At 41.2% G+C, this 27,828-nt stretch overlaps 1 protein-coding gene across 1 annotated transcript in view; it reads left to right on the top strand.

Annotated features, from left to right (window-relative positions):
• The first annotated feature begins 3,432 nt into the window (after positions 1-3,432).
• Positions 3,433-27,828, top strand: part of PPA1 (inorganic pyrophosphatase 1) — a 35,276-nt gene continuing 10,880 nt past the window's right edge. The window contains exons 1-6 of the mRNA XM_082715593.1: positions 3,433-3,660; positions 6,486-6,544; positions 19,703-19,756; positions 20,596-20,715; positions 23,236-23,322; positions 24,497-24,623. Of these exons, the coding sequence (XP_082571719.1) occupies positions 3,597-3,660; positions 6,486-6,544; positions 19,703-19,756; positions 20,596-20,715; positions 23,236-23,322; positions 24,497-24,623 (511 nt within the window). The 5' untranslated portion in view covers positions 3,433-3,596. The remainder of the gene's footprint in view (positions 3,661-6,485; positions 6,545-19,702; positions 19,757-20,595; positions 20,716-23,235; positions 23,323-24,496; positions 24,624-27,828) is intronic.

The raw sequence follows: 27,828 nt of genomic DNA, 5'->3' as shown, positions 1-27,828 counted from the left end.
ACCATGTCTTTCTTTCTTCTTTTTTTTTTTTTTTTAAGATTTTATTTATTTATTTGAGAAAGAAAGAGAGTGAGAACATAAGCAGGGTGAAGGGTGGAGAGAGAGCAGCAGACTTCCTGCTGAGCAAGGAGTTGGATATGGGGCTTGATCCGGCTTGATACGGCTTCGGCTTCCTTCTGGGACTCCGGGATCATGACCTGAGCCAAATACAGACGCTTAACTGACTGAGCCACCCAGGTGCCCCAAGACCATGTCTTTCTAAATGCTACATCCCTACCACCTAGCAGAGACAATGACCACAATAAGTATTAAATAAAACATAGCTGTAAATTTGAAGGTTTTCTTGTTGACACTGAAACAAGTGTCTAGTTGACACCAAATATCTACATGAGATAATCTAGGGGGAGGGTCCCTCTAGAGACAGAGAACAGAAGTAAGAAAGATATGCTGATTAAGATGAAGAGGTGAAGACAATGCTAAGTGGGAGAATGAGAAATGAGCGGCCAGAAAAGGAGCAGAAATGTCAGAAGAGAATGTGGTCATAAGCCAAAGAAGAAAGAACACTTGAAAATTAGAAGCACCCACCAGAGTCAGCCACAGCAAAGAGGACAGGATACAGACTGAAAAGAAGTGCCACTGGAGTTGTTATAGAGCAATAAAGATAATATTTGGCAAAAGCTGGGTTTATTCTTTGTCAAACTTCTATACGTAAGAAGGTATTGTCTGCTTCCTTTTCATTAATTCCTCTATCCATTAGCCCAGCAAAGACTTAATAAACATCTCCTCTTGGCCAGGTACTGTGCTAGCCCCCAGGGACACATGAGAAACTGAACAACTTTCACTTGAGCCCATGGATCTTACCCCCACTGCCCGCAAGGGAAAGTTCTAAAGCACTGACATGGATATCAGCTCCAATAAAACACCAAGCTAGGGCGTGGTGTTTTATTGGAGTTGATATCCATGGGCTTTCCTAACACACGGGATGAAATAAAAAATGGTGTGCAAGTCCAGAGGTCGGCAAGAGTTTGTTATCTTGCTCTGAGCTGGCAGGAGGCAACGGGGAAAGTGTCCGTAGAACACAATTGCATCATTTCCATCTGTTTGTTAAGTTAGCCACAGATACGATTCTGGGTTTTTCCCGAAGTCTAGTTCCTGTGCTCAAAGGCAGAAGACTGATAAAGCAACTTAATCCAAAGATCATCCCCTTAAGAAACTCCCTGAACTTAATCCCACTTAGTGTTCACTCTGCAGAGATTCCTTTAATTTCCAGTATACATTGTATTCTGACTAAATTCCTACTTGACTCTTTGCCTTTCCTGTATTCCAACTGGAGTACAACAGTGTGGTGTAATGTTCAAAAGGTCAGTGAGTCATGGCTTTCTGAAAATTAATGGTAGACTGGATGGAGACAAGGGAGGAACACTCTTTGTAACTCTTTAGGAAATTATCTTACTAGGTTTTCATTTCTACAGGGGCCATCTCATTTTCCATAGTAGATATGGCTTTGAAACAGAAAAGTTTAAGTCAAAATAAATTTTTTTTTTTTTTTTTTTTTTAGATTTTATTTATTTATGGCAGAGACGCGGAGAGAGAGGGAACACAAGTCGGGGAGTAGGAGAAGGAGAAGCAGGCTCCCCACTGAGCAGGGAGCCCAGTGTGGGCCTGGATCCTAGGACGCTGGGAACATTACCTAAGCTGAATGCAGCTGCTTAACGACTGAGCCACCCACGTGCCCCCAAAATGTCTTTTAAGTGTATTATCTTTGGGGCACGTAGGTGGCTCAGTTGGTTTAGTGTCCAACTCTTGATTTCAGTTCAGGTCATGATCTCAGGATCCTGGGATCCAGCCCTGCCTTGGGTTCTGCAGAACTCAGGGGGGGATCTGCTTGAGGATTTTCCCTCTTCCTCTGCGCCCCACCCCACTCACACACACTCTCTGTCTCTCAAAAATAAATCAATATATCTTAAAAAAAAAAAGGCATATAACTTTAATGCCCCAGAAAAACAAGATCTTTCAAAGGAACCCAGCCCATCGAACTAGGCATTCTTTGAAATATTCATTATTACATAATCGAATTAGTGAATAATCAGTTCCTAATTTATAATTCAGATTTTGAAGTACACTTAATTTTTTTTAAGACTTTATTTATTTATGAGAGAGAGCAATCCAGAAAGAGCAGGAGCAGGGGGAAGAGTAGAGGGAGAAGCAGACCCCCTGCTGAGCAGGGAACGGGGTGCAGGGCTCCACTCCAGGACCCCAGGATCATGACCTGAGCTCAAGGCAGACACCTAATCTATGGAGCCACCCAGTCGCTCCTGAAATACACTTTAAAAGTATGTGTATAGGAGTGCGGAAGTAAGTGAATCAATTAACCGACTACAGCCTCAATCAGACTTTAGTTGTTGGGGTCTGGCCTGACTCAATAAAACACATGCTGAAAAACAAGCCCTAAGGAACTTAACGCCTGAGAGAAATGTGCTCAAGGGCCTCTGAGCACAAGCTCGGACCTTCCCAACGCTTAGAACTGAAAAGCCCCCTGGGATCTGGGGTGAGTTGAGCAAGGAGGGGCCACAGTGACTCTTCCTTCACTGGGGAGGGTAGAAATAACAAGTCATACTTCCATAGTGTTTACAACGAGCCAGACTCTTCCTCAAACTTTAATTAAAAAAAAAAAAAAGATTTTATTTATTTATTTGGCAGAGAGAGAGGGAACACGAGCAGGGGGAGCAGGAGAGGGAGAAGCAGGCTCCCCATTGAGCAGGGAGCAGGATGCCGGACTCCATCTGAGTACCCAGGGATCATGACCTGAGCTGAAGGCAGATGCTTAAGGTACTTAGCCACCCAGGTGCCCCTTCCTCAAACTCTTGACACGCATCAACTCAGTTAATCATCCCCCAAGCCCGTAATAGTTACCATTTCTATCTCCATTTACCAAGATGAGAAAGTGAGTTAGAAAGGTTGGCAGCAATTTGCCCGCTGTCTTACACTAAGTGGTAGAGCCGGTTACTCACCAGGAAGCCATTGTGGGGTGGGGGTGGGGTCAGTAATACACCTCAAGTTCGAAAAACTGCACACTTTTAAGTTCAAAGGCAGGACCCGCCCGATGACACATGTGATTTCGGAAATCTTTTGACACAAGGAATTACTCGGGGTGGGGGTGGTGGGGTGTAGGTGGGGGTGAGAGTTCCCTGTGTGCACGGTGGGGGAGAGGTTGCCGGTCAGTTCCTAGCTGGCGCAAGCTCACGTCCTCTGTCAGAGTCCCCGAGCACTCGAGCACTCGGGGCGGTGGCAGTACACAGGCAGAGCCAGAGCTCGCCGCCAGCCACGTGGCCCAGCCTGAGAGCTAGGGGGCTGTCCCGCGAGGGCGGGCCCGGGAGGAGGGGCTGGGGCGAGAGGACGCGCGGGCCGGGCGGAGTGCGCCTGCGCGGGGCGTGGGCCGGGCGGTGGGGGTGGGGTGGGGTGGCGGCTTAAAGCGGTTCCCCGCCCCGCTTTCGGGGCCAGTCTCCGCGGTGCGCAGGCGCGGAGCTTTCTCCTTGTCAGTCGGCGCCGCGTGCGGGCTAGTGGCTCTGTGGTGGCGGCGGCTAGTCAGCGGCACCATGAGCGGCTTCAGCAGCGAGGAGCGCGCCGCGCCCTTCACCCTCGAGTACCGAGTCTTTCTCAGTGAGTGTCGGTGGCCCACGGCCCCTCCCCTCCCGCCAACCCATTCATTCCCGGGCCTCGCCTCGCCTCCTACCCGGAGCCTGCGGCCCGCGCTCCGCCCCTCGTCCCGGGCGCGGGCAGGGTTCCTTGGGCTGCCCGGGGCCTGGGCCGGCCCTCCGGTTTCACACGTCGCGCTGGCAGACGGGACGGCGGGGCTCGGCGTTCCTCTTTCCCACGCGCTGTGGGAGCCGACCCCGGGCCGGGCTAGTTCTGCAGGTGTCCTGCTCGGGCGGGCACCGTCTGATGGGAAAGGAAACCACCAAGTCACCTTAGAAGGCTGTCTGGGGGTAAACTAATCCTCGGAAGAGGATTGCTTGATTTGGAGGAACTGGGGCGGGGTGGATGACTCCCTGAGGACCTTAATTCCTGAACTGTAGCTCAGCTTGTGGGCATCCAGCAGGGTCCAATGCAACCCTGCGTTCTGCAGACGGGGAAACTGGGGCCGGGATCCAAGCGGTCAGTGGAGGAGCGAACCGATCCCCCACGGTAGCGCTCCTGCCCCTCGCGCCGGGCTGTCCCCGGTAGCACAGATGCTGGGAAGGCGCCTTGTGAAACAGAAAACTGTTCCCTTCAAGTCAAACAGGTGACGTCAGTCTGGGAAGCACGAGTGAGAAAGTGCCAAGTTTTTGCCCCTGGGCAGGGAATCGGCATCTGAGGGGGACCCACCCCAAGTCCGCACCTGGAGCTGCGCTTAGAGCCCAGCGCGCTGCGGGCTGGCTGAGCTCCGCTTTCCCTGGCGCACGACCTTTTTTGTCTTGCAGGTGGAGGAAAGCTACCTCGGGGTTATCTTTATCTCTTACCCCCTCTCCCCCCCACGCCCCGCCAAGCTTCTAGGAACAGATTATTGGAGACAACGGAGGCGTTCGAAAAAGTGTCACCAAAGGCGTTTCTGTTTTAACTGTAAACAGTTTACTCGGGAGGAAACGGGCAGGTGCAGAGAAGTCTGCAGTGTGGTGTGTGAAGGGTAGGAAAGAGCCGGATCGAGGGGGATGAAAGGGATTACGGAGAGAATGAGCAAAGCTCCTAGCAAAAAGTAACCAGCTGTGGGAGGAGCAAGAAAGTAAACTCAAGTTTACGCAGTAGCTGAAGGTTACCATGTAAAATCCAGGAAGGGTGGGACTCTCCATTTTATTTAATTTAAATAAGGAGTTGATTAAGGGCAGTGTGGGAACTTTTGACGAATAATTCACTAAACTGTTTTTCCTGGATTTAGTGTTGGCTCTGGAATTGCTCCGTAAGAGGGATTTAGAGAGGTGACCCTAGAGTTTGAAGGTGGAGGGATGATTGGGGAATTGTCTTCAAACAGTATTAAAACAGTAGTTTTTAGGGGCGCCTGTGTGGCTTAGTGGGTTAAAGCCCCTGCCTTCGGTTCAGGTCATGATCCCAGCTTCCTGGGATGGAGTCGCATCCGGCTCTCTGCTCAGTGGGGAGCCGGCTTCCCTCCCTTTCTCTCTGCCTTCCTGTCTGCCTAATTGTGATCGGGCTCTCTCTGTCAAATACATAAATAAAACTTAAAAAAAAAAAAGACTAGTAGTTTTTACTTAGGTTATGTAATGGTCATATTTGATGGCCATTATGGAAGACCATAGCCATTCCTTGACTTTGGCACTGGCTAAAGTAACTTTTTATCAGATAGAATTCTCTGGGACTTAAGACATAACAATAAATAGAAACAACTCTGTAATTACATAATTGTAAGGGTTTTTTAAAATCACAGATTTCTTAGCACCCTTCCTTAGAGGATTTTTTTTTTACCTCTGTAATGTTACATTTGCCAGACTCTTTAAAATTGATAGTGGAAGGCACCTGGGTGGCTCAGTTGGTTAAGCATCTACCTTCTGATGGGGTTGTAATCCTCCCCCCCCACCATGGGTCCTGGAATCAAGCCACATGGGGCTCTGCAGGGAGCCAGCTTCTCTCTACCTGCTGCTCCCGCTGCCTGTGCTATGGTGCGCTCTCGCTCTCTGTCAAATAGATAAAATCTTAAAAACAAAAACAAGACCCCAAAGAAACAAAACCTGATAGTGGATAGGATTGCAGAGTCACCAGTGACTCTGAAGGGGGTGGTCACTGCTCAGTCTTTGCTATTCCACCTTGGTTTTTAAATATGAAGGGATATTGTATGGACTGACCCTTAGGTTTCTTAAAGAATAGTAAGGAAGTTTTGAAATTACTTTTTGGACATGATAGTTAAATCTTTAGAATATAGAAATTACCTGTGAAAGTGTTGTTGGAACTTGATTGTCCTTAAGAAATACAATAATCTAACATGGCTCCTGGAACATTACTTAAGACAGTGGGGTTTTATAATTCCCCAAGTTCCCCCCAAGCCCAGTTATTTCATTAGTTCTGTAAACTGTTAACTGATGTAAGATCAGTCCAGTACAATTTGATCCCCTTTTATATCCCAGTCACTGCTAGACTCTGGGGATATAAAATAATATAAGGCAGCCCCTGCCCTCATTGTAGAGGCTCGTATCTGTTAGACACCTAAGGAAAGCATAGGATGAAAACTCCAGTCTTGGAGAGGTTAGGAAGGTAAAGTATACAACCAGTTTTTCTGGTGTGGGAATAAAAAATGTCCACGTCACTCTTCTGGTGAATGGTGTTGATAATGGAGGGAAGCTCTGCAAGTGTGTGCCGGGGGGGTGTATCTTTTTTCTCAATTTTATTGTAAACCTAAAATTACTCTAAAAGATTAAATATTTTTAAAAATGTGTACTTAATGCATCTGGAAATACAGTTAACAAAAAATTAGTAATAACTTTTTCTAATTCATTTTGCAGAAAATGAAAAAGGACAATATATATCTCCATTTCATGATGTTCCAATTTATGCAGATAAGGTAAGATGTCCTCATTTAAACATAGTCTCTTTACTCAGATCAGTTAGTTCATATGAATTTTCATATAGGTCTTAATAAAAGCTTAAAATGCCTCATTGTGCTGTGAGTTAAAGGTACATTGACTGAATAAGAAGTCAGTCTTAATTCCAGATTATTTGGCTAAAGAAGCAACTATAAATTGGGGAAGGAATAGAGGAACAGACACAAGCTGCCTTGGTTTAGGAGCGCCTGGGTGGCTTAGTTGGTCAGGTGGCCGGCTTTTGGTTTCTGTTCAGGTCATGATCTCAGGGTCCTGGGATCAAGCCCTGCATTGGTGGGCGGGTGTGTGTGTGCGCGCGCGCACTCAGCAGAGAGCCTGCTTCCCTCTCCCTCTAGCAAAAATAAGCTAGAGTATTCAGTGACTACAGGAAAATTCAGTAATTTTAATGGGTTGGTAGAGTTAACATGCATAGTGTTAATAAAAGTTAAGTCTATGGGCTTTTTTTCCTTTTTCTTCCTTTTTTTTTTTTTTTAAAGAGAGACAGTTGGTATGCAAGTGGGAGAGGGTGGGAAGAGGCAGAGGGAGTAGGAGAGAGAATCTTAAGGAGGTTCCACGCCTAGTGTGGAGCCTACTGCGGGGCTCCATTTCACGACCCTGAGATCATGACCTGAGCCAAAATCAAGAGTTGGATACTTAACCAACTGAGCCACACAGGGCACCAGGTCTACAGACTTTAAAAAGAGAGGTCTGTTCCTGTGCTCACCAGTGAGCTGAAGAAACCGCACAAATTTACCACAAATTGGTAAGAATCTTACTTTGTGATCCTTTGGAGGTAGAATTGCTAGTGGCTCTTTCTGTTTTTATTTTCATTTTGCCTTTTTGTATTTTCTAGTCTTTTTACAAAGAGTGTGCATTATTTGTACAAATTTAACTATTTTGTTTTCATTCATAGCTTTAGATGCCTTCGCAATAGTAGAAGACTGTAGTATATTTAGGAACCAACACAAAGACAAATGTCTGCTTCCTTTTCACACCTTTAAAAATTTTGGGGGGGGGCACCCAGATGGCTCAGTCTGTGCTACATGCGACTCTTGATCTCAGATTGTAAGTTTGAGCCTCAGATTGGGTGTGAGTTTTTTTTATTAATGACCTCATGATGATGGAGTTTAAATGGTGCAGGGGCACCTGGGTGGCTCAGTTGTTAAGAGTCTGCCTTCGACTTGGGTCCTGATCTTTTGGATCCTGGGATCGAATCCCTCATCAGGCTCCCGGCTCTGCGGGAAGACTGTTTCTCCCTCTCCCTTGCCTTGTGCTTGTGTTCCTTCTCTCGTGGTGTGTGTGTCTCTCTGTCAAATAAATAAATAAAATCTTAAAAAAAAAAGAAAGAAAGTAAACGGTGCAGACCCAGGGGTCCCTGCTGAGCACGGCTCCCACACCCCTGAGGGTGGGTCCCTACTGACTGCCCAGCCCTCAGTCTAGCTGAAGCCTTCTGCTGCGGCTCATCCTGGAGACCCCGGGCCTCCCACACTTCGCAGAAGAACAAATTGCAACCCAGACCCCAGCCAGAAAGCCTGGGATCCTAGAAGCCGCACATCACCAGTAGAGGAGGGAGAGAGAATTGGCAACAACATCCAGAACCTGAGTGAGAAGTGGAGGGGCGGGCTATTGTGTTTTTTTGTTGTGGTGGCATTTTATTAAATTTTTCCTTTTCTTTTCCTACTTACTTTGATGAACACCGTCCCTAGCTGCCCTGGCCTGTGCTCCTGTCAGGTGTGTCTGGTGGGGAGGTGCCGCAGCACCCCCAAGACTTTAGGGTTTCTGATTGTATAATCATATATTTTCTGTTTGGGTCTAGTTTAGACCAAACTCACGTGGTGCTTCTGAGGAACCTGCCTGAGCTGGGCTCCTCCTGGAGACAGTGGAGCGCATAGCTGGAGGCCAATTATGTGCCACAGTTACGGAGGGACCTCTAATTGGCTTGGTTTTCCTGTGGGATTCTGAAAGTTGTACTTATTCAGAAACTAATTTGTTACATCTGATTTCCCGGGAGTTGATACGAACTGCAGGATCCTTCCTCTTGAACTGGCATTATTTGGTTGGCGTGATTATCTGTCTGGTGTATAATTAATACATATATATATAAATGCATATATATATATCAAAGTACTTTACAGTAACCTCTCATGCCATTTTGAGTAGTTAAGCGGTATAAAATGATGACTGAAAGTTTATTGATAGTATCTTGACATATAGATGTGCTAAGGAAGAAAAATATTTTCTTGACACAGAGTTGGGTTTTTTGTGTGTTTGTGTCTTAGTCTGGGCTGCTGTGGCAAAATACTGAAAACTAGATAGCTTAACCACAGCAGGAATTATTGCTAACAGTTGTGGAGCCTGTAGGTCTGCGATCAGGGTGCAAACATGGTTGGGTGAGGGCCCTCTTCTGGTCCTGGACTTGGAGCTATGTACTTACGTGGAAGAAGGGGCCAGGGATCTCTCTGGAGCCTCTTCTATAAGGCACTAACCCCACTTATGAGGGCTCCAGCCTCATATCTTAAACACTTCCCAAAGGTCCCACCTACTGTACAATCACCATTGAGGGTTAGGATTTCAGCAAATGAATTTTGCAAGGGATACAGACATTCAAAATAGCTATAAGAAACTGGACAATATTCTAGCCAGTGGTCATGTGCTTCTCGCAGTTGTGATGCTTAGTTTTTCCAAAATAGGACACAGAGACTGCATTTTGGTGCTGTGTAAAACATCTTCACTCAGATTATTTTGCGACTCGTTAGTCTTTTTTTTTTTTTTTTAAGATTTTATTTATTTATTTGACAGAGATCACAGGTAGGTAGAGAGACTGGCAGAGAGAGAGAGAGAGAGCGGGAAGCAGGCTCCCTGCTGAGCAGAGAACCCAATGTGGGACTCAATCCCAGGACCCTGAGATCATGACCCGAGCCAAAGGCAGCGGCTTAACCCACTGAGCCACCCAGGGGCCCCACGACTCGTTAAAGTCTTTGTGGGACTGATTGTGGCGATAACATGGGATTGCTCAATGAAGACTCAGCCTTTGCACCACCCTGGGCTGGCTCAAAAGCACAAGCTCTTGCAACAACTCTGGATTTCACCTGTGGTCCAGACCTCAGTGACCCTCAGCACTTGAGATTCTTGTCTGAGAAGCAGGAAAGAGTTCTTTTGTTTATGAGGAAGTTTATACAAAACACAAAGAAGGGTGTGGCACACAAATTATTTTGGATTATAGCCTAAATAAAAGATCTGATTAATTCCATTGGTTAGAGAAGAGTGTGATTTTTTTTTTTAATGCCAGTGTGATTAAGTTTATGTAAATACATTTTTATGTGTGTGGCTGTAGACTTTATCTCTAATATGGTCAGTCATTTGAGGAATGATGTTGAGAGAATGTACCTTTGAGACAACTCTGTCAGCTCTACAGGAAAAATGCCCGAAGGCTTATATTGGGAGCATATGTAAACATGGAACTATGTTTCTTTTTTCCTCTTCTAAAAGAAAGTCAAGCTTATAATACGTTGATGCTTCAGAAATTTAACAGAATTTTTTTGTAGTTGTGTATCATTCTCTTTTTTAAAAAAATTTCATTTATTTATATGAAAGAGTGTGAGAGAGCACAAGCAGGGGGTGTGACAGAGGAAGAGGGAAAAGCAGGCTCCCCACTGAGCAGGGAGCCTGACAAGGGGCTCCATCTCAGGACCCCAGGATCATAACCTGAGCAAAAGGCAGATGCTTAACTGACAGAGCCACCAAGGCACCATCTTTTTTTATCTTTTTTAAAGATTTTACTTTGGGGGCACCTAGGCAGCTCAGTCGGTAAGCATCTCCCGTTGGCTGGGTCATGATCTCAGGATCTTGGCATCGAGTCCTGCATCAGGTTTCTCTGCTCAGCGGGGAAGCTTGCTTCCCCTCTCCCTCTCCCCCTGGTTGTGTACCCCCTCTCACGGTCTCTTTGTCAAATTTAAGTAAAAATCTTAAAAAAAAAATTATTTTTAAGCAATCTCTACATCCAACGTGGGGCTTGAATTCACAACCCCGAGACCCCGAGATCAAGAGTCCCATGCTCTACCACCTGAGCCAGCCAGGCGCCCTTGCAGTTATCATTCTTAACTTTCTAGAGAAATCTTTAGAGGTGATATACTCAAGTGGATTCTTTGTGGATAACTCACTTCCTTACAGGATTTGTATTGTTTTGAATTTTCTATTCCTTTTTATAGAGAGCTTCTTAAATGGAAATTTTTTAAATGTCGCTGAATTAGTAATTTCAATATTGTTTTCTTCCTTAACTTTGTATGTATATGGAATGGGTTTTCTGGATTTTTGTTTTGTTCTGTTTATCTTTTGGTTTCATGTTTTCTAAACCAAAGTTATAACTGGGAACAGATGAAAACTGATGATAATTAAACTTAATTGGCATGTTATGGGCGCCTGGGTGGCTCAATTGGTTAAGCAACTGCCTTTGGTTTAGGTCATAATCCCCAGGGTCCTGGGATGGAGCCCCATGTCAGGCTTCTTGCTCAGCGGGTAGCCTGCTTCTCCCTTTCCCTCTGCCTCCTACTCTGCCAGCTTGTGCTCTCTGTCAAATAACTAAATAAAATTTAAAAAAAATTAAAAAAAACCTTATTCGGCATGTCATAACTGAGAATAAGCTGCTATCTCCTGCCCCACCCCTGCCCCAGTGAGCTTGCAGGTGACTAAATTTTGAAAACAGATATTCTAACCATAATCTCTGTGGTCTGTCAACTTTGTCAAAAAGGTAAAGTTGGGATGGATGATTAGGTATATGTATAACATACAGCCACAATGCTTGGCTTTATAGGAAAGTCTAAGTAAACAATAACCAAACAAAATGGTTATTTCTTTAGCCTTTCAGAGCTTTATTTTATAGAGTAAAAATTACTGAATCGGGAATAAGGAATGTAGATATTAGTCCTGGTTTTGCTACTAACTGGCTTTACGATATTGAGCAGGTTACTTCCCCCCTGTGTAGTGTTGGTGGTGTTTTTAGATTACATTCTGTACTGATGTCCCGTGATTCTGTGTGTATGGATTATTGATGAAGCCTTATTTAAGATCGTTGTTGAGGCTCCTGGGTGCCTCAGTTGGTTAAGTGATGGCCTTCAGCTCAGTACAGGATCCTGGAGCCCCAGGATTAAGCACCGAATTGGGTTCCCTGCTCAGCAGAGAGCCCGCTTCTCCCTCTGCCCCTCAGTTCGCTTGTGCTCTCTCACAAATAAATAAATTCTTAAAAAAAAAAAAAAAAAGATCACTGTTGGGGGGAAAAAAAGGTCAAAAAATATTATTGTTACCGGGGCACCTGGATGGCTCAGTTGATTGAGCATCGCACTCTTCCTTTCCGGCTCCCATCGTGATCTCAGCGTCCTGGGATTGAGCACTGCCATGGGCTTTGTGCTCGGAGGGTGTCTGCTTGTCTCCCTTTCCTTCTTCCCTCTTAGGAGCACACCAGCATGCTCTTTCTCAAATAAATAAGTAAATCTTTAAAAAATATATATTGTTACTATTTGTCAAATGCTTCCTGTGGCTTAGGTACTATGCTAAAGCCTTTATGTGGATTATATCATTTAACCATCCTGTCATGTCATTCTCTGAGCTGGATTCTTTCATTAGCCCCATTGTCAAGGATCAGCAACTAGAATTTCTAAGTGACAGTGGTAGGCTTGAAACCCAGGCATTCTAACTCAGAACCTTTGTTTTTTTTTAATTAATTAATTAGTTAATTAATCAACTTGAGAAAGAACAAGTGAGCAAGCAGTTGGGGTAGGGGGCAGAGGGTGAGAGAAAAGCAGGTTCCCTGCTGAGCTGGGAGTCCTGGATCCTGATCTGAGCCCAAGGCAGAGAGTTTAACAGACTGAGCCATCCAGGCATCTCTCAGAAACCTGTAGTCTTTTTTTTTTTTTTTTTTTTAAGATATTTTTTATTTATTTGACAGAGAGAGAGAGAGGTCACAAGTAGACAGAGAGGCAGGCAGAGAGAGAGGAGGCGGGGCTCGATTCCAGGACCCTGGGATCATGACCTGAGCCGGATGCAGAGGCTTTAACCCACTGAGCCACCCAGGTGCCCCAGAAACCTGTAGTCTTAACCACTGTTCTGTATACTTCCTTGAATGATTATGGGTGTGTGGTGGATTTTACTTTGTGCCTTTTGTATTTTCCAAATTTCCTACAGTAAATATCTGTTTGACAATGCAGAAGAAAAGGTTTACTTTATTTATTTAAGCTTAGAATTCAAAGGAAATGCATAAGAACTTTCTTCCTTTGGATAGGCTCTGAAGTCTTCTAGTCCAGGGATTCTTGGTGACCTCTAGGCCCTGAAATGGCCAGGATGGATTTCTGAGGTTCTGTGAATTCTATGACACTACAATTTGGTATATATATGCATTTTTCTTGGGAGAGGTTCTGTGGTCAAAATTGTTAGTCATTGGGGCGCCCGGGTGGCTCAGTGCTTTAAGCCTCTGACTTCGGCTCAGGTCATAATCCCAGGGTCCTGGGATCGAACCTTGCATCTGGCTTTCTGCTCCCCACCCCCCTTCTCTCTCTGCCTGCCTCTCTGCCTCCTTGTGATCTCTGTCAAATAAATAAATAAAATCTTAAAAAAAAAATGTTAGTCATTGAAAATCATAGAAAAGTTTGACAGCTGGAAATGCAGTCTTCTGCTTGATTTTATAAAAAGAAGAAAGTAAGTAGATTGTGGTTATAATATCTGTTTTTAAATTTTAGTTCTATTAATCAATTAATCAATCAATCTCTTTAATTAAAGTTCTCTTAAAGCTCATCTGAATGGGGGTGGATAGGATAGGAACTTAGTTATAACACATCAGTTAAGTGTTTTTTTTTTAAAGATTTTATTTATTTGACAGAGCACAAGCAGAGGGAGCAGCAGGCAGAGAGGGGAGAGAAGCAGGCTCCCCACTAAGTAAGGAGCCTGAGCCTGATGCAGGCCTCTATCCCAGGACCCTGGAATCATGATCTGAGCCAAAGGCAGACACTTAACCAACTGAGCCACCTAGATGCCCCTCAAATAGACTTTTATCATATGTCAATGAAATAATTAGAATCCATTTACTTTTTCTTTTTAAAAAATTTAAAATTTTTTTTCAGCTTTACTGAGGTAGGATTGACAAAATAATCATGTGTTTACAGTCAGTATACAGTGTGATGTTCTGATGTATATATACACTGTGAAATGATTCCCCCCAATCAAGCATACTGACCTCATCACTTCACATACTTAATTTCTCATGTGTGTTGAGAATACTTAAGATCTACTGTTTTAGTAGATTTCGTTAAACCATGCTGTACATTAAGATCTCCAGAACTCAGTCGTCTCATAATGGAAAGTTTGCATCCTTTGATCAGCATTTCCCCTTTTCCTCTAGCCCCGGCAACCATCATTTTACTCTGTTTTTATGAGTTTAACTTTTTTAGATTTCACTTAAAAGTGAGATCAGACAGTATTTGTCTTTCTCTGATTTAATTCACTTAGCATAATGTCTTGCACATTCATCCATGTAGTCACAGTGGCAGGATTTGGATTTCCTTCTCTTTTAAGCCTGAATAATGTTTGTATGTGTGCGTACACATGTATTTATGTATATATGCAACATCCGTTGACGGACACTTAATTTGTTTCTGTGTCTTCTGTGAATAATGCTGCAGTAAACATGGGAGTGCTCTTCAACATTATGATTTAATTTCTTTTGTATATATACCCAGAAATGGGATTGCTGGATCATGTGGTAGTTCTCTTTTTGGGGTTTTTTTTTTTTTTAAAGATTTTATTTATTTATTTGACAGAGCTCACAAGTAGGCAGAGAGACAGGCAGAGAGACAGAGAGAGAGAGAGAGGGAATCAGGCTTCCTGTGGAGCAGAGAGCCCGATGCGGGGCTCGATCCCAGCACCTTGAGATCATGACCCGAGCCGAAGGCAGCAGCCCAAACCACTGAGCTACACAGGCGCCCCTCTTTTTGGGGTTTTGAGGAACCGCCATACAGTTTTCCATAATGGCTGCACTTATTTATATTCCCACCAACGGTGCACAAGGAGGAATCCATTTATGTTTAATAGCTTAGAGTATATCCTGTAATCAAAAAAACAACTTTGAAAAAGCCTAAAACTAAGGGTTAAGAGCCATTGTCACTTGGGGAGCACTTAATAAGGTATAATATCCTTAGAAATTATGAAATCTGGTACCCCTTTAAAAAAATTATTTATTTGACAGAGACAGTGAGAGAAGGAGACTCCTTGTTGAGCAGGGACCTCCCACCCCCCAATGCTCAATCCCAGGACTTTGGGATCATGACCTGACCTAAGCCACCCAGGCACCCCTGTTACACCTTTTCAAAAGCCCTTCCTGGGACTGGAACATTTCCTTATTCATTATGTGAGCTCTTCTGATAGGGATTTTATATCCCAAAATTATTCTAGAGGTTAAAAAAAAAAAAAAAAGGTCAAGCTGCCCTTGTTTTTTATTAGCCTCTTGCGTGATGCTAATCTCTAGATATATTTAGAAAAAAATCCTCTCTACCACCGTTTTCTGCCAATTTTATTGCAAAACAGAAAAATAAAAGGAAGGATGATGGAATCAGAGAGTGATTTTGTATTTCTTCCGGTATCTGACATTTACTTGATTCCTGAAAGTATCCAGGAAAAAACACGATGGGTCAACTTGAAAATGCTAATTTAAGCCACTTACGTAATTTTGCAATATAGCATGTCATGTTCAGTAGGCTTCAGATCCCGTGTTGGAAATAGATCATAAGTCATGAGGTGTTCAAAGGTCTCCCAGTAAAGACACATTTAACTTTACTACTAAGATTCAGAGATGGCATGTAATTAAGAGCATGTTCCCTATATGCACAAACTTCCTTTAGTAGTAATAGCCTACCAAAAAGCTATAGCCTGTTCATTAGTAAACAACTCATTAGACTACTCATTTGACCCACAAGAAAAATAACCAGTTTGGAGATGAAACGTATGGTTACCATACTACTGTAATATTCCTGTTTAATCAGTGAAATTAAAAGACTAATCAAGATATAGGTTACATTTCTTCTATTCCTAAAATGCTTCTGTTTAAAATCTTTTTGATTTAGGGGCACCTGGGTGGCTCAGTCGGTTAAGCATCTGTCTTTAGCTCAGGTCATGATCTCAGGGTCCTGGGATCAGAGTCTACATCAGGCTCCTTGCTCAGCAGGGGACCTGCTTCTACTTCTCCCTCTGTCCCTCTGACTTGAGTGCGTGGGCAAGCGTGCATGCCCACCCGTGCTCTCTCTCTCTCTTACAAATAAATAAATAAATAAAATCTTTGGAAAAAATAAATCTTTTTTATTTAATGGAGTGATGTAATTAATTTTAGCCTTAAGTTTCTAATCTCCTTAGAGTCTGGACACCTTTAACATTGACATTCTTATTGGTGAAATGATCATAAACCGGGAAATAAGACTGACTGTTATGTGTTGACTTTCCAAAGTGACTTTGGGAAGTTAACACATAACTAAAGAGCTAAAACTATGGTTTGCCTTTCCTCTGCCTCCTACAGGCTTGTCAAAACCATCAAACTAGGGGTAGAGGTTAGTACCTTTTTCTTCCTTCCTCTGAAACTGTAAGGAGCTGAGAGCTTGATGCCAAAGCAGGGATTTAGAATCAGAGCATAATAAAGTGGAGAACAGAGTTCTGAGCAGCTCTAACAATGGGGATAATTAGCCCACAGACCCAGGATTGAGCTAAATCATAGTTGAAACCAGTTGGGATTAGAGAAAAAGGCATGAATTTGTAACTGGGTGGTACAAAATATCCTAAGATCTTGTCTCAGTATTTTAAATGCATAAATGTTGGAAATGTAAGAATGCATGATTTTTTCCATTTGTTAATTATAAAATCCCCCAAAACATAAGATTGACCATCTTCAACATTGTTAAGTGTATAGTTCGGTGGTGTTGAGTACTTTCACATTGTTATGCAACCATCGCCACTCTTCATCTCCAGAATTCTCTTCGGTTGGCATAACTGAAACTCCCCCCACCCACACCCACACCCAGACTCCCTGGTAGCTATCCTTCTGCTTTCTGCCTCTATGAATTTGACTTCTTTAGATACCTCATATAAGTGGAATCATGTGGTATTTGTCCTTTCGTGCTGGCTTATTTCATTTATCATGTCCTCAAGACTCGGAGTGAATAGAATAAAAGCTCTTTTAACTCCCTAGAAGTCGGATCTCCAAATCAGGTTGTTCCTATGTGGAGGCCTCAGGCTGGGGACAGCTGGGGGGTGTCCATAAACCTGGGTGAGGGATCTTATCTGTGAAATGAATGTTTAGCACATTTTCAAGGGGTCATCCACATTATAGCATGTGTCAGAATTTTCTTCCATTTTTTTGGGTTGCTTCTACATTTTAGATACTGTGAATAATGCTGCAAGGTCATGGGTGTACAAAGACCTCTTCAATACCTTGCTTTTGGTTCTTCTGGGTGTATACCCAGAGGTAGAATTGCCAGACTACATGGTAATTCTATTTTTAATTTTTTGGGGAACTGCTGTTTTCCACAGTGACTGTACCATTTTACATTTCTACCAACAGTGCACAGGAGTTCCAATTAGAATGCATAGTTTAACAGTAAAAGTGTTTCCAGGAATGGAGTAATTGGTTGAATTTCTTAAATTGCCCTGAAAGGCCTAAGGATCACTGGTCCCCTGAACAACTCCCTGAATTATAGCCATGGTATCTAGGAGAAATAAACTATATACCCGTTTTATATCAAAATACTTAAGTAACACCTCTGTTGTGATAATAATTGGAGAGAATAATTACTAAAAGCTATAAGCTCATTGCTTTTAAAAAATATATAGGAATTACTATGGCATCTCCATAAACATTCATTTTATAGACAGGATCCCTCACCTAGGTTTGTGGACACACCCCCACCCCAAAGCTGTTCCCAGCCTGAGGTCTTCACACAGAAACAACCCGATTTGGAGATCCAACTTTTAGGGAGTTAAAAAGAGCTTTTATTTTGTTCACCGCTAGTCTTCAATGCTTGGAAAAGTAGCAGAACAGTGGCACTCAATGATTCATTATTTGTTGAAAGAAAATGAATGAATCGGCTCTGAGGCTCTTTATAGGATACTTCTTGCTATTTTTTGGCCTAGCTAATTTCTAAAAAGCACCAAACCTTCAGACATTTGGAATTCTGTTTGCAGTAGAGTTATCTTACCATTTTCAGAAAGATATTTTCTTTCCTGTAATGTTGGTTCATCCTTTCTTTGTTGGTTCATTCTTTCTTTTCTTTGCCTGCTTGCTTCCATTGTAGTTACATAGGTTTGGAGTATTAGGTAATGTGGTTTTTGAGGATCTATACATACTTTTCATTTAATTCAATTAAAGTGCTTAATATAGTTACCAAATTTCAAATTCTTATATTTTATCTCTATTTGCTACTTTTTCACTTGAGATAATTTATTCACTTGATAATGTTTACTTTAAAAAAATTAACCAATCTCCTTGGTTTTTCCTTCTTAGTTACTCTTTTACGTGGTAACAGCTCCATCTTGTGAACCTTTGGGATATTGCTGTTGAAAACTGAAAAGTCCTGACTCATTCATAAATGCAAAGATCTTCCATTTTAATACCTGAGGAGTGGTACGAGATGGACATAGTTCTCGAAAACATATAGTGCGGGGAATGAAATTTAATCAAGGATTAGGTCTACCCATGAACAATGTATTACTTTTTCTAAACCACGCAGTTAATTACTTTACAGGGATAGAGCACTTAGACAGTCCTGGATTTAAATATCTCTAATTTTTTGTGAGTTTTATGTTATATCAGGTAGGTGTTAAGAGGCTTGGAGCAGAAATGTGTGAAAAGCTTTAGTCTTCCCCGGTTTGACCCTGAGCTTACATAAGTGACAGAAGTTTTAGACCGTGAACTCTAGCTTTTCTGTTTGATTAAAAGGAACAGCAGGATAATTACTGGCTTAAAACCGTTGACTTACTTCCTTGCAGTTTACCAGTATGCTTTTCTTTCTTTCTTTCTTTCTTCCTTCCTTCCTTCCTTCCTTCCTTAAGATTTTATTTATTTATTTATTTGATAGAGAGCAGGAGCGAACACAAGCAGGGGGAAAGAGAGAAGCAGACTCTCTGCTGAGCAGGGAGCCCAACCTGGGGCTAATCATTGCCTGAGGTGAAGGCAGTCGCTTAACCTACTGAGCCACCCAGGCGCCTCTCAGTCCCTGTTTTTGATGTGAGGTAGCAGAGAAGTAATCCTAAGAAGTGTGTAGCTAAGTGATTTTCATTTGAAGTCCACTTGTAAAAATGTACATATTATAAAAGAACAATTGCAGATTTGGCTTCATATGTGCCTTTTGCAGAAGCTTGTAAACAGAAAAACTGCATTTAAAGTTTTATTCCTTGGTGAAAATAATTTTCTGACCATTTAGAGCTTGATTTAAGGCTATAAACTAATTACAGTGGAACTACTATGGGTTAAAATATTTTTGGAACTTTTATGTGCTCTTCAATGTCAAATTTCTTGTCTTTTTGAGGAATACTTGATTTTTTAAAAAACATTTAAGTTGGGAGAAAAATGTGGGTAATCAAGTTGATTGACTTTGTATGAGGCTAAAACTAAAGTATGACAAAGTAATTAAATGGACTTGGGGTTTATCTTACAAACTGCCTCTGAAGTCAGAGTTCCAGAAGCATCTTGAACAATTGCAATGCCACTGGGGAAAGTGAAGAGCCTTTGAAGATGATCGCTTTGAAGATGGCCTTCCTCACACATACAAGTTTTGTTATGTTTAAAAACTCTTTCTTTATAGGAACATTCTTACCTACCCCCCAACATTTTATTTTGAAAAATTGATTATGTTTACTGAAACATACAAAACAGTTCAAAGAATTATACTACAGACAAGCACACACTCACCACCTTGATTATACAGTTATTTTGCATATTTGCTTTATCTTTTCATTCATTAGTCAGTCTGATTTTTTGATGAATTTTGTTGAAAGCCCATTGACTTCAAAGGTCCACTCCAATGAACGCTTTAACTTTGGAAGAACTAGGGTGTGCTCACTTAAGTAAGAGAACCAGTTAGCTCCTGTGACCCTCTCCATTCTGTTTTTTTCAGGACGTGTTCCACATGGTAGTTGAAGTACCACGCTGGTCTAATGCAAAAATGGAGGTACGTTTCCTCTTATGTTGATAATCAGACTTAGGATATTAATTTTGACCTAGCCAAACTGATTTGCTCAAGGGTTCAATAGCCGAGGTCGAAGATTTTCTTGTTGCTAGTCCCAGTCTGTTTTCCAGTTGGATCTCCTGTTGCCTGCCAATCTCTTACTTGAGCTCCAGCTCATTTACTGTTTGCAAATATGCCATGAACTTTCCTTCCCCAAGCCTTTGCTTCTGGCATTCTGGAAGCCTGGAATTACCTTTTTCTCTTGTCTTGTTCCCCTGAAGTTCATCACTGACTCCTCCACAGAGTCAAACAGGCTTTCTTTAGTTGCCCCAGCCACCTGTATTGAAATTTCTGTTGCATTTTGTTCTTTCTGATGATACCTAATAGGTTTGGCTTTTTGTTGTAGATGTTACATATTTTATATCACTTAAACTTTTTGACTATAACCACATTTTGTATATATTATATACTCAAATATTTGAATAAATTTAAATGTTTTAAAGGAAAGTTTAAGTTGGATAATACTTATTTTGCCCTTTTACTAAAAACCTTAAAACATTTATCAAATGTTAGGATTTATTCCAGGTAATTTAGTTTTTGCTTTCTGGAATAAATAAATGTTTTTTGCTTGTTTGCTTTCTCTTCTATATACCTCAAATAAGTTTTCCACTTAAAGGCTGTTTATGGAATAACTTTTATATCAAATCATTAAAATGTGAGAGGTAAAGTAAGTTATTAAAGTGGAATTAGGGGATGTGTATTCCTCAATTCATTTCCTTAAATTCTTATCTGAATAGTATTTTATATCCAAATATACAATGATTTGAAATTTTTTATTTCAGATAGCTACAAAGGACCCTTTAAACCCAATTAAACAAGATGTGAAGAAAGGAAAACTCCGTTATGTTGCAAATTTGTTCCCTTATAAAGGATATATCTGGAACTATGGTGCCATCCCCCAGGTATGTCTCAAAATATACTTTTTAGCTTATAAAAAATTAACCTACTGCTAGTAAGAAAGATTTAAACACAAGCAGAAAGTTTTTGCTATAGATGTTAACAACATAAGAGTAATTATAATACTTTCTTGAACAACTTATTTCCAAGATAAACTGAAAGATAAAGGTTTACAATGTTTAAATTCACATTTGAAAGTTTATTCTTTTCTGAAATCTTTATTTTTCTATATGGACTGGTTGTAAAGCATGCACATGGTTTCTTTACAGAATGAGTAGTAAACCCATTATAAGAGCCTATATGTATATATAGCCTAGTGGCTGAAAGCACTGATTTTTGGTACCACATCCCACGTCTGCTGTTTGGCTCACCTAACTTGCCTTTCTTACTTCCTGAGACCTGTATTCCCAAGATATTATTAGCACTTAGCTCTTATGGCTATTGAACCTTGCACATGGAAGCTTTTATATTGAGGCCTGATTTCTTCTTACCGCCAGTCTTTTTGTGGTAAAGTAGTAAATGGGGTTCTGTTTCCCTAAGCAGCCAGCACTTTGAGGAGGGAGGCTATCTGCACTGTTTACCAAGTTGTTCCCAGCACCATGCCAGTGGGTATAATAGGTTCTTATTTAATATTTAAGTGAAGAGCCACTAGAATCATGTCTATTATGAGTAAATGATGGCTATTTAATTCTAATTCAATAGGCTAATGCCTGTGGTACTGAATGATTTTTGCTTGAAATTCTCAATTTTACTCTTTTCCTGTTGATAAATGGTTTGTTTTTATTAGCCAGTAAGTCTCTTAATTGCAGTCTACTGTGAAACAGTGTGAAAGTTACCAGAACAAAGACCACACTCCCCGAGTTTGTTAGGTGATCACAGAGTCGTTTGTCTGCCTTTATGGCACCTCACTCTGTATTTCAGTTGATTTAGTAGTTAGCCTCAAAACATCGTCCCTTTGGGAAGTCACTGCCGAAAGACTTACTCCTGTGGAGGCTGGATTTGGCTTTGTTGCATCCAGTCTTCCTTTATGACCCTTCACTTCTCTGTTTCTGCCTTTCCTCCCGCTGAGTAGGCGAACAAATCTGAGAAGTGGGTTCTAGATTGGGGGAGCAAAGAACGAGAACAACAGCTACATTTTAAGCTTGTAGACCAGCCGCTCCTCTGTGAGATGCTCTACAAGGAGTCGGGGAAAAAGCCAGCGACTGAAAGCTCCAGAAAATCCTGATTAATAAACCTTTCAGTCTTGGATCCTGGTCAGTGATGACCCTTGCCACCAGAACATCTCATTTCCATTTTAGTACTATTCTCTCCCTGCCTCTGTTGTGGAAATTTGTTCCAAGGAAAATCTAGTTAGAAGACAGTGAGCACGAAGAATTCATCAAACACACTTTACTTTTAATGTATTTTTTAGGTAAATATTTGGTTTTGTATTTGTGTTTGCATGTTGTCTCGGCTGTTAGGTGGTTGGTGTTTGTTTTATACAGCATGGTTATTGGGAGCCTCATGGCTCCCAGTCCTGTGACTTTTTATCTTGGGGTCGGGAGTTCAAGCCCCCACACTGGATGTGGAGATTGCTGAAAATAAATAAATAAGTAAATAAATAAACAGACTTTAAAAAAAAAGAAAAAAGATCATTCTCTGCTTTATTTATTTGTTTATTTAAAATTTATTTATTTATTTAAAATTTATTTATTTGACAAAGAGAGACACAACGAGAGAGGGAACACAAACAGGGAGAGTGAGTGGGGGAGGAGCAGGCTTCAAGAGCAGGGAGCCCGATGTGGGGCTCAATCCCAGGACTCTGGGATCATGACCTGAGCCAAAGGCAGATGCTTAACCACTGAGCCACCCAGGTGCCCCCATTCTGTGTTTTAAAGCTTAAAGTTAGTTTAGCGTATATAGCATAGCATATTTAGCATAATAAATATAACTATATATAATATATATAATAAATATAATTATAAAAATTAAGTATATATAAATATAATAACTATATGTAATATATATAACTTTATATTATATATAGTAATAAATAAATATAACTATATATTATATATAGTAATAAATAAATAAACTATATATATAAATATATATAGTAATAAATATATAATAAATAAATTATATATAGTAATAGTTATAATTATTGTGCCCAGTGAAGAGTCTTAGAAGTGAATAAAGAATTTCTTAAAACTGAGAAGAAAAGGGGTGCCTGGGTGGCTCTGTGGGTTAAGTCTCTGCCTTCGGCTCAGGTCATGATCTCAGGGTCCTGGGATTGGGCCCCGCATTGGGCTTTCTACTTGGCAGGAAGCCTGCTTTCCCCCCGCCACCTGCCTCTGCCTACTTGTGATCTCTGTCAAGTAAAAAAAAAAAAAAAAAAAAAAAAAGAGAGAAAATAGCTGAAGATTCATGTTTTGCAGAAAGACTCATAGGATATATGACCTTTTAAAGTCCTGCACAGTCCACTTTGTCAGTAGCATGTGTAGGAGTGATACACTCTTGGCCTTATTATTGTTACTACTTTTTAGACTTGGGAAGACCCAGGACACAATGACAAGCATACTGGCTGTTGTGGTGACAATGATCCCATTGATGTGTGTGAAATTGGAAGTAAGGTAATGGCTCTGAAATATTTTTCTGTAGTGTTAAAAGATGATAGTCATGAGGTATACAGAGTTCATACTTTAAAAAATACTGTGAATAAAATACAAGTATTAGCGAAATAATGATGTCTCTTTGATAAATTAACAGCTTCTGGTTCATCTAAGCATTTGTATACTATAATCTGTGCATTGAAACCTAGTTTAGAAAAGTGTGTATATATGCATGCGTGACTGTACGCACATACGTGGGAGAAGTAGGGGTATTCTGCATCTTCAGAAGGCACATGACCAGTCCGTAGGTGAAGAGTACCTGGAGGTAAATTTCATCTCAGTGCAGGGCAAACCTTGCCTAATGAACCGCCCCATGCCAAATAAGCTCATGAGAGGGAATTTCTTTATCATGGTGAGAATTTCTTTATCAAGTAGGGCTGCTCTAAGATTATGACTACAGTTAGATTTCTTTATGATCTGTCTCAGACTCAGGGAAATAGTTAACTGAAAAGAAAGCTGTCATTGATGTTTTTAACTCATAAAGTTAAGTCGTATTGTATGACTTGCCTAATTCAGCCAGGGGGTGGGGGACATAGAATTCAGTGATCCATCACTCACACACAACCCAGGTGTTCTCCTTAATACTCATCACCCTTTTAGCCCACCCTGCACCCACCTGCCCCCAGCAACCCTCAGTTTGTTCTCTATCAATAAAAGTCTCTTATGGTTTGTTTCCTTCTCTCCTTTTTACTTTTCCCCCTTCCCATATGTTCATCTGTTTTCTTGAATTCCACATATGAGTGAGATCATACGGTATTTGTCTCTCTGACTGACTTATTTCGAGAAAACACATTTAAATATGAGTTTGAAACATTATGGAGGATTTATTCTTTGGCACAATCAGTGACAGTTCAAAAAATGTGAATTATCCTGAACCATGCTATTGCTTAAGTAATAAGGGTAATAGGTAATAATAGGGAATAATAGTAATAGTAATAAGGGTACCTATTTTCAATTTTGATAAGAGTGACAGGGATTTGATTGTTAGCTTTTCAAAAATTGCTCAAAGGAACAATTTTAAGGTAAGTTTGCAGAAACTTGGAATCTTCCATATTTCTTATTATCTGCCAAGTAGAACTTTTCTTCCAAAGGTTCATTCTGTAGTATTGTCCTAACTGTGGTTATTGACTCTCAGGTATGTGCAAGAGGTGAAATAATTGGTGTGAAGGTTCTGGGCATACTGGCTATGATTGATGAAGGGGAAACTGACTGGAAGGTCATTGCCATTAACGTGGATGATCCTGATGCAGCCAATTACAATGGTAAGGAAATCTGAAGATCTGATCTATGTCTAAATCTTATGCGCCACCAAATTTAACCTGTGATGATAGATTTGCCTTCAGGAAGCGATAAGCAATAAGCCCATGCCTTCAAACTGTTAAAGAATGGAGAAGCAAGAGGTGCCTGGGTGGTTCAGTCGGTTGAGCAGCTGCCTTCAGCTCAGGTCATGATCCCAGAGTCCTTGAGTCAAGCCCCGCATCTGGCTCAGCAGAGAGCCTGCTTCTCTCTCTCCCTCTGCCTGCCGCTCTGCCTACTTGTGATCTCTCTTTATCTCTCTGTCAAATAAATAAATAAAATCTTTTTTTTTTTTTTAAAGATTTTATTTATTTGACAGACAAAGATCACAAGCAGGCAGAGAAGCAGGCAGAGAGAGGAGGAAGCAGGCTCCCCGCTGAGCAGAAAGCCCGAGGCGGGGCTCGATCCCAGAACTGTGAGATCATGACCCGAGCCAAAGGCAGAGGCCCAACCCACTGAGCTACCCAGGCGCCCCAAATAAATAAAATCTTAAAAAGAAAAAAAGAGTGGAGAAGCGTAACATTGGACAAAGCATTGTTACTGCACCTAGGGAACTTCTTAATAATTAACTTAAAATTAACTCAACTTTCTCCTTCATTCCAGGAAAGAAAAAAAAAACTGGTAGTTTGTGTTGACTGTTTTCTCTCTTCCTTCCATACATACTAGCATTTACTTGCTCTATTTATTTATTTAAAAATATTTTTTATTGAGCTATGATCTGCATACCATAAAATTTGTTTAAAAATATATAATTTTATGATTTCTCATATATTCACTCAGTTGTGCAAATATCACCACTATCTAATTCCAGAACATGTTCCCCACCCTAAGAGGAAGCCCCATAACCATTAGCAGTCACTCCCTGTTCCCACTTCCGGCTGTCCCTGGCAACCACGAATCTATTGTGTGTCTTTATGGACTTGCCTGTTCTGAACATTTCGCACAAGTGGGATTGTATGATAACGTGTCTGTCTGGCTTCTTTCATATAGCATCATGTTTTCAAGTCTCATTTACATCATAACACATATCAGTACTTCATTCCCTCTCCCTTTTTTTGGTGGTATAATTCACTTAACACAAAATTCACTGCTGTAACAGTTTTAAAGTGTATAGTTCGGTGGCATTTAGTACATTCACAAGGTTGCGTGACCATCAGCACCGTCTAGTTTCAGGACATTTCATCACTCCAAAAGAAGATGCTGCCTCTAAGTGGTCAGTCCCTAGGCCCTTCTTTTCCCAGGCCCTGGCAGCCACTAATCTGCCGTCTGTCTCCATGGATTTACCTATCCTGGATATTTCATACACGTAGAATTTCACACACATGCGGCTTTTTGTGTCTGGTTTCTTTTACTTAGCATAATGCTTACTAGGTGCATTACGTAATGCACCTAGTAGCTGTAGCTACTACAGCTGTAGCTCGTATCTGCACTCCTTCCTTTTTATGGCTGAATTCCATCCATTGCATGGATCTACGCCACACTTTATTTATCAATTCATCTGTTGATAGACAATTGGTTTGTTTTTGGCTGTTAGGAATAATGCTGCTGCTATGAACATTCCTGAACAAGTTTTTATGTGGACATATGTTTTTAATCCTCTTGGATATGGATACCTAGGTGTGGAGCTGCTGAGTCATATGGGGACTCTCATGTTTAACCTTTTCAGGAATGGCCAAACTCTTTTCCAAAGCAGCTGCACCATTTTACAGTCCTGCCGCTGGCCATCAGTGTTCTAATTTCTCAACTTTCTTGCCCACTTGTTACTCCCCCCCGCCCCCCATTATAGCCTTTCTAGTTCTTTATGTATTCTGGATACTAGACCTTTATGAGATACATGATTTACCTGTATCTTCTTCTACTTTGTAGATTGTCCTTTAATTTTCTTAATGAAAGCCCTCAAGTAATTTATCAATTTTTTTCTGTTTCTTGTACTTTAGGTATCATATCTAAGAAACCATTACCTCTAGTCCAAGGTCATAAAGATTTACACTTACGTTTCTTTCTAAGAGTTTTATAAATTTAGCTCTCACATTAAGGCCCTGATCTGTTTTATATTAATTTTTGTATATGGTATGAAGTGGGAGGCCACCAACATTCTTTTGGATATGGAAATCTATTTGTCCCAGCACCATTGTTGAAGACTATTCTTTCCCCCATTGAATTGTGTTGGGATTATTACTGAGAATCAGTTGGCCATAAATGTATGGGTTAATGCTATAATCCGATTGTCTGAGTCCTTTTTGAAAAAGAAATGTTTGTACCTTGTAATTCTATCTTGTTTTCATGTCTATTTTTATATTAATCTTGTCTCTAGTTAATGATCGAACCCATTTTCATTATTGAATTGGTCTTCTCTTGCCTGTCTGAAATGGGTCTCACTGGACTAAAATCAAGGTGTCAGCAGGATTGTGTTCCTTCTGGAGGCTCCAAGGAAAAATATTTTTCCTTGCATTTTCTAGCCTCTGAAGGCTGCCCATATTCCTTGATTCATGTCCCCTCTTCAAGCCAGCAATTGCAAGGCAAGTCTTTTTTACCCTCTTCCCTGACGGACTCTTCTGCCTTCCTCTGCCACATAAAGATCTTTAAGATTAAACCCAGCCAGATATCCCAGGATTATCTCCCAGTTTCCAGATCAGCTGATTAGCAACCTTAATTCCACTTGCAGCCTTCATTTCCTCTTCCCATGTAACAGGACATATTCACAGGTTTTGGGAATTAGGACAGGGACATCTTTGGGGACAGCCTTCCGCTCACCACAAATGGTGACACTGTAATGGTGGATATATGATAGTATGCATTTGTCAAAACCTGTAGAATTTTATAGTAGCAGATTGATGCCACACCCCTTCAAAGTCATCTACCTCCTAATCTCCTGAATAGGTTACTTTACATGGCAGATGCACTTTCAGTTGTGATTAAGGTTAGGTCCTTGAGATGGGGAGAGTATCCTGGATTATCCACATGGGCCTCATTTAAGCCCATGAGTCCTTGAAAGCAGAGAACCTTTCTCAGCTATAGCCACAAAGAGATGTGATAGCAGAAGAGTCAGAGTCAGAAAGAGAAATGAATAGAGACAGACCTTTTGTTTCACGTTGTCCTGTATTGTTAAAATTTTATAGAGTGAGAATGCGTTCATTCTGTTTGTTTACCCCTTGACAGTGATTCTTGTGA

This window comes from Mustela nivalis (assembly GCF_964662115.1).
Source record: "Mustela nivalis genome assembly, chromosome: 2".
NCBI lineage: Eukaryota > Metazoa > Chordata > Mammalia > Carnivora > Mustelidae > Mustela > Mustela nivalis.
Note: the sequence above shows the minus strand (reverse complement) of the source record. Positions and strands in the feature narration are given on the sequence as shown.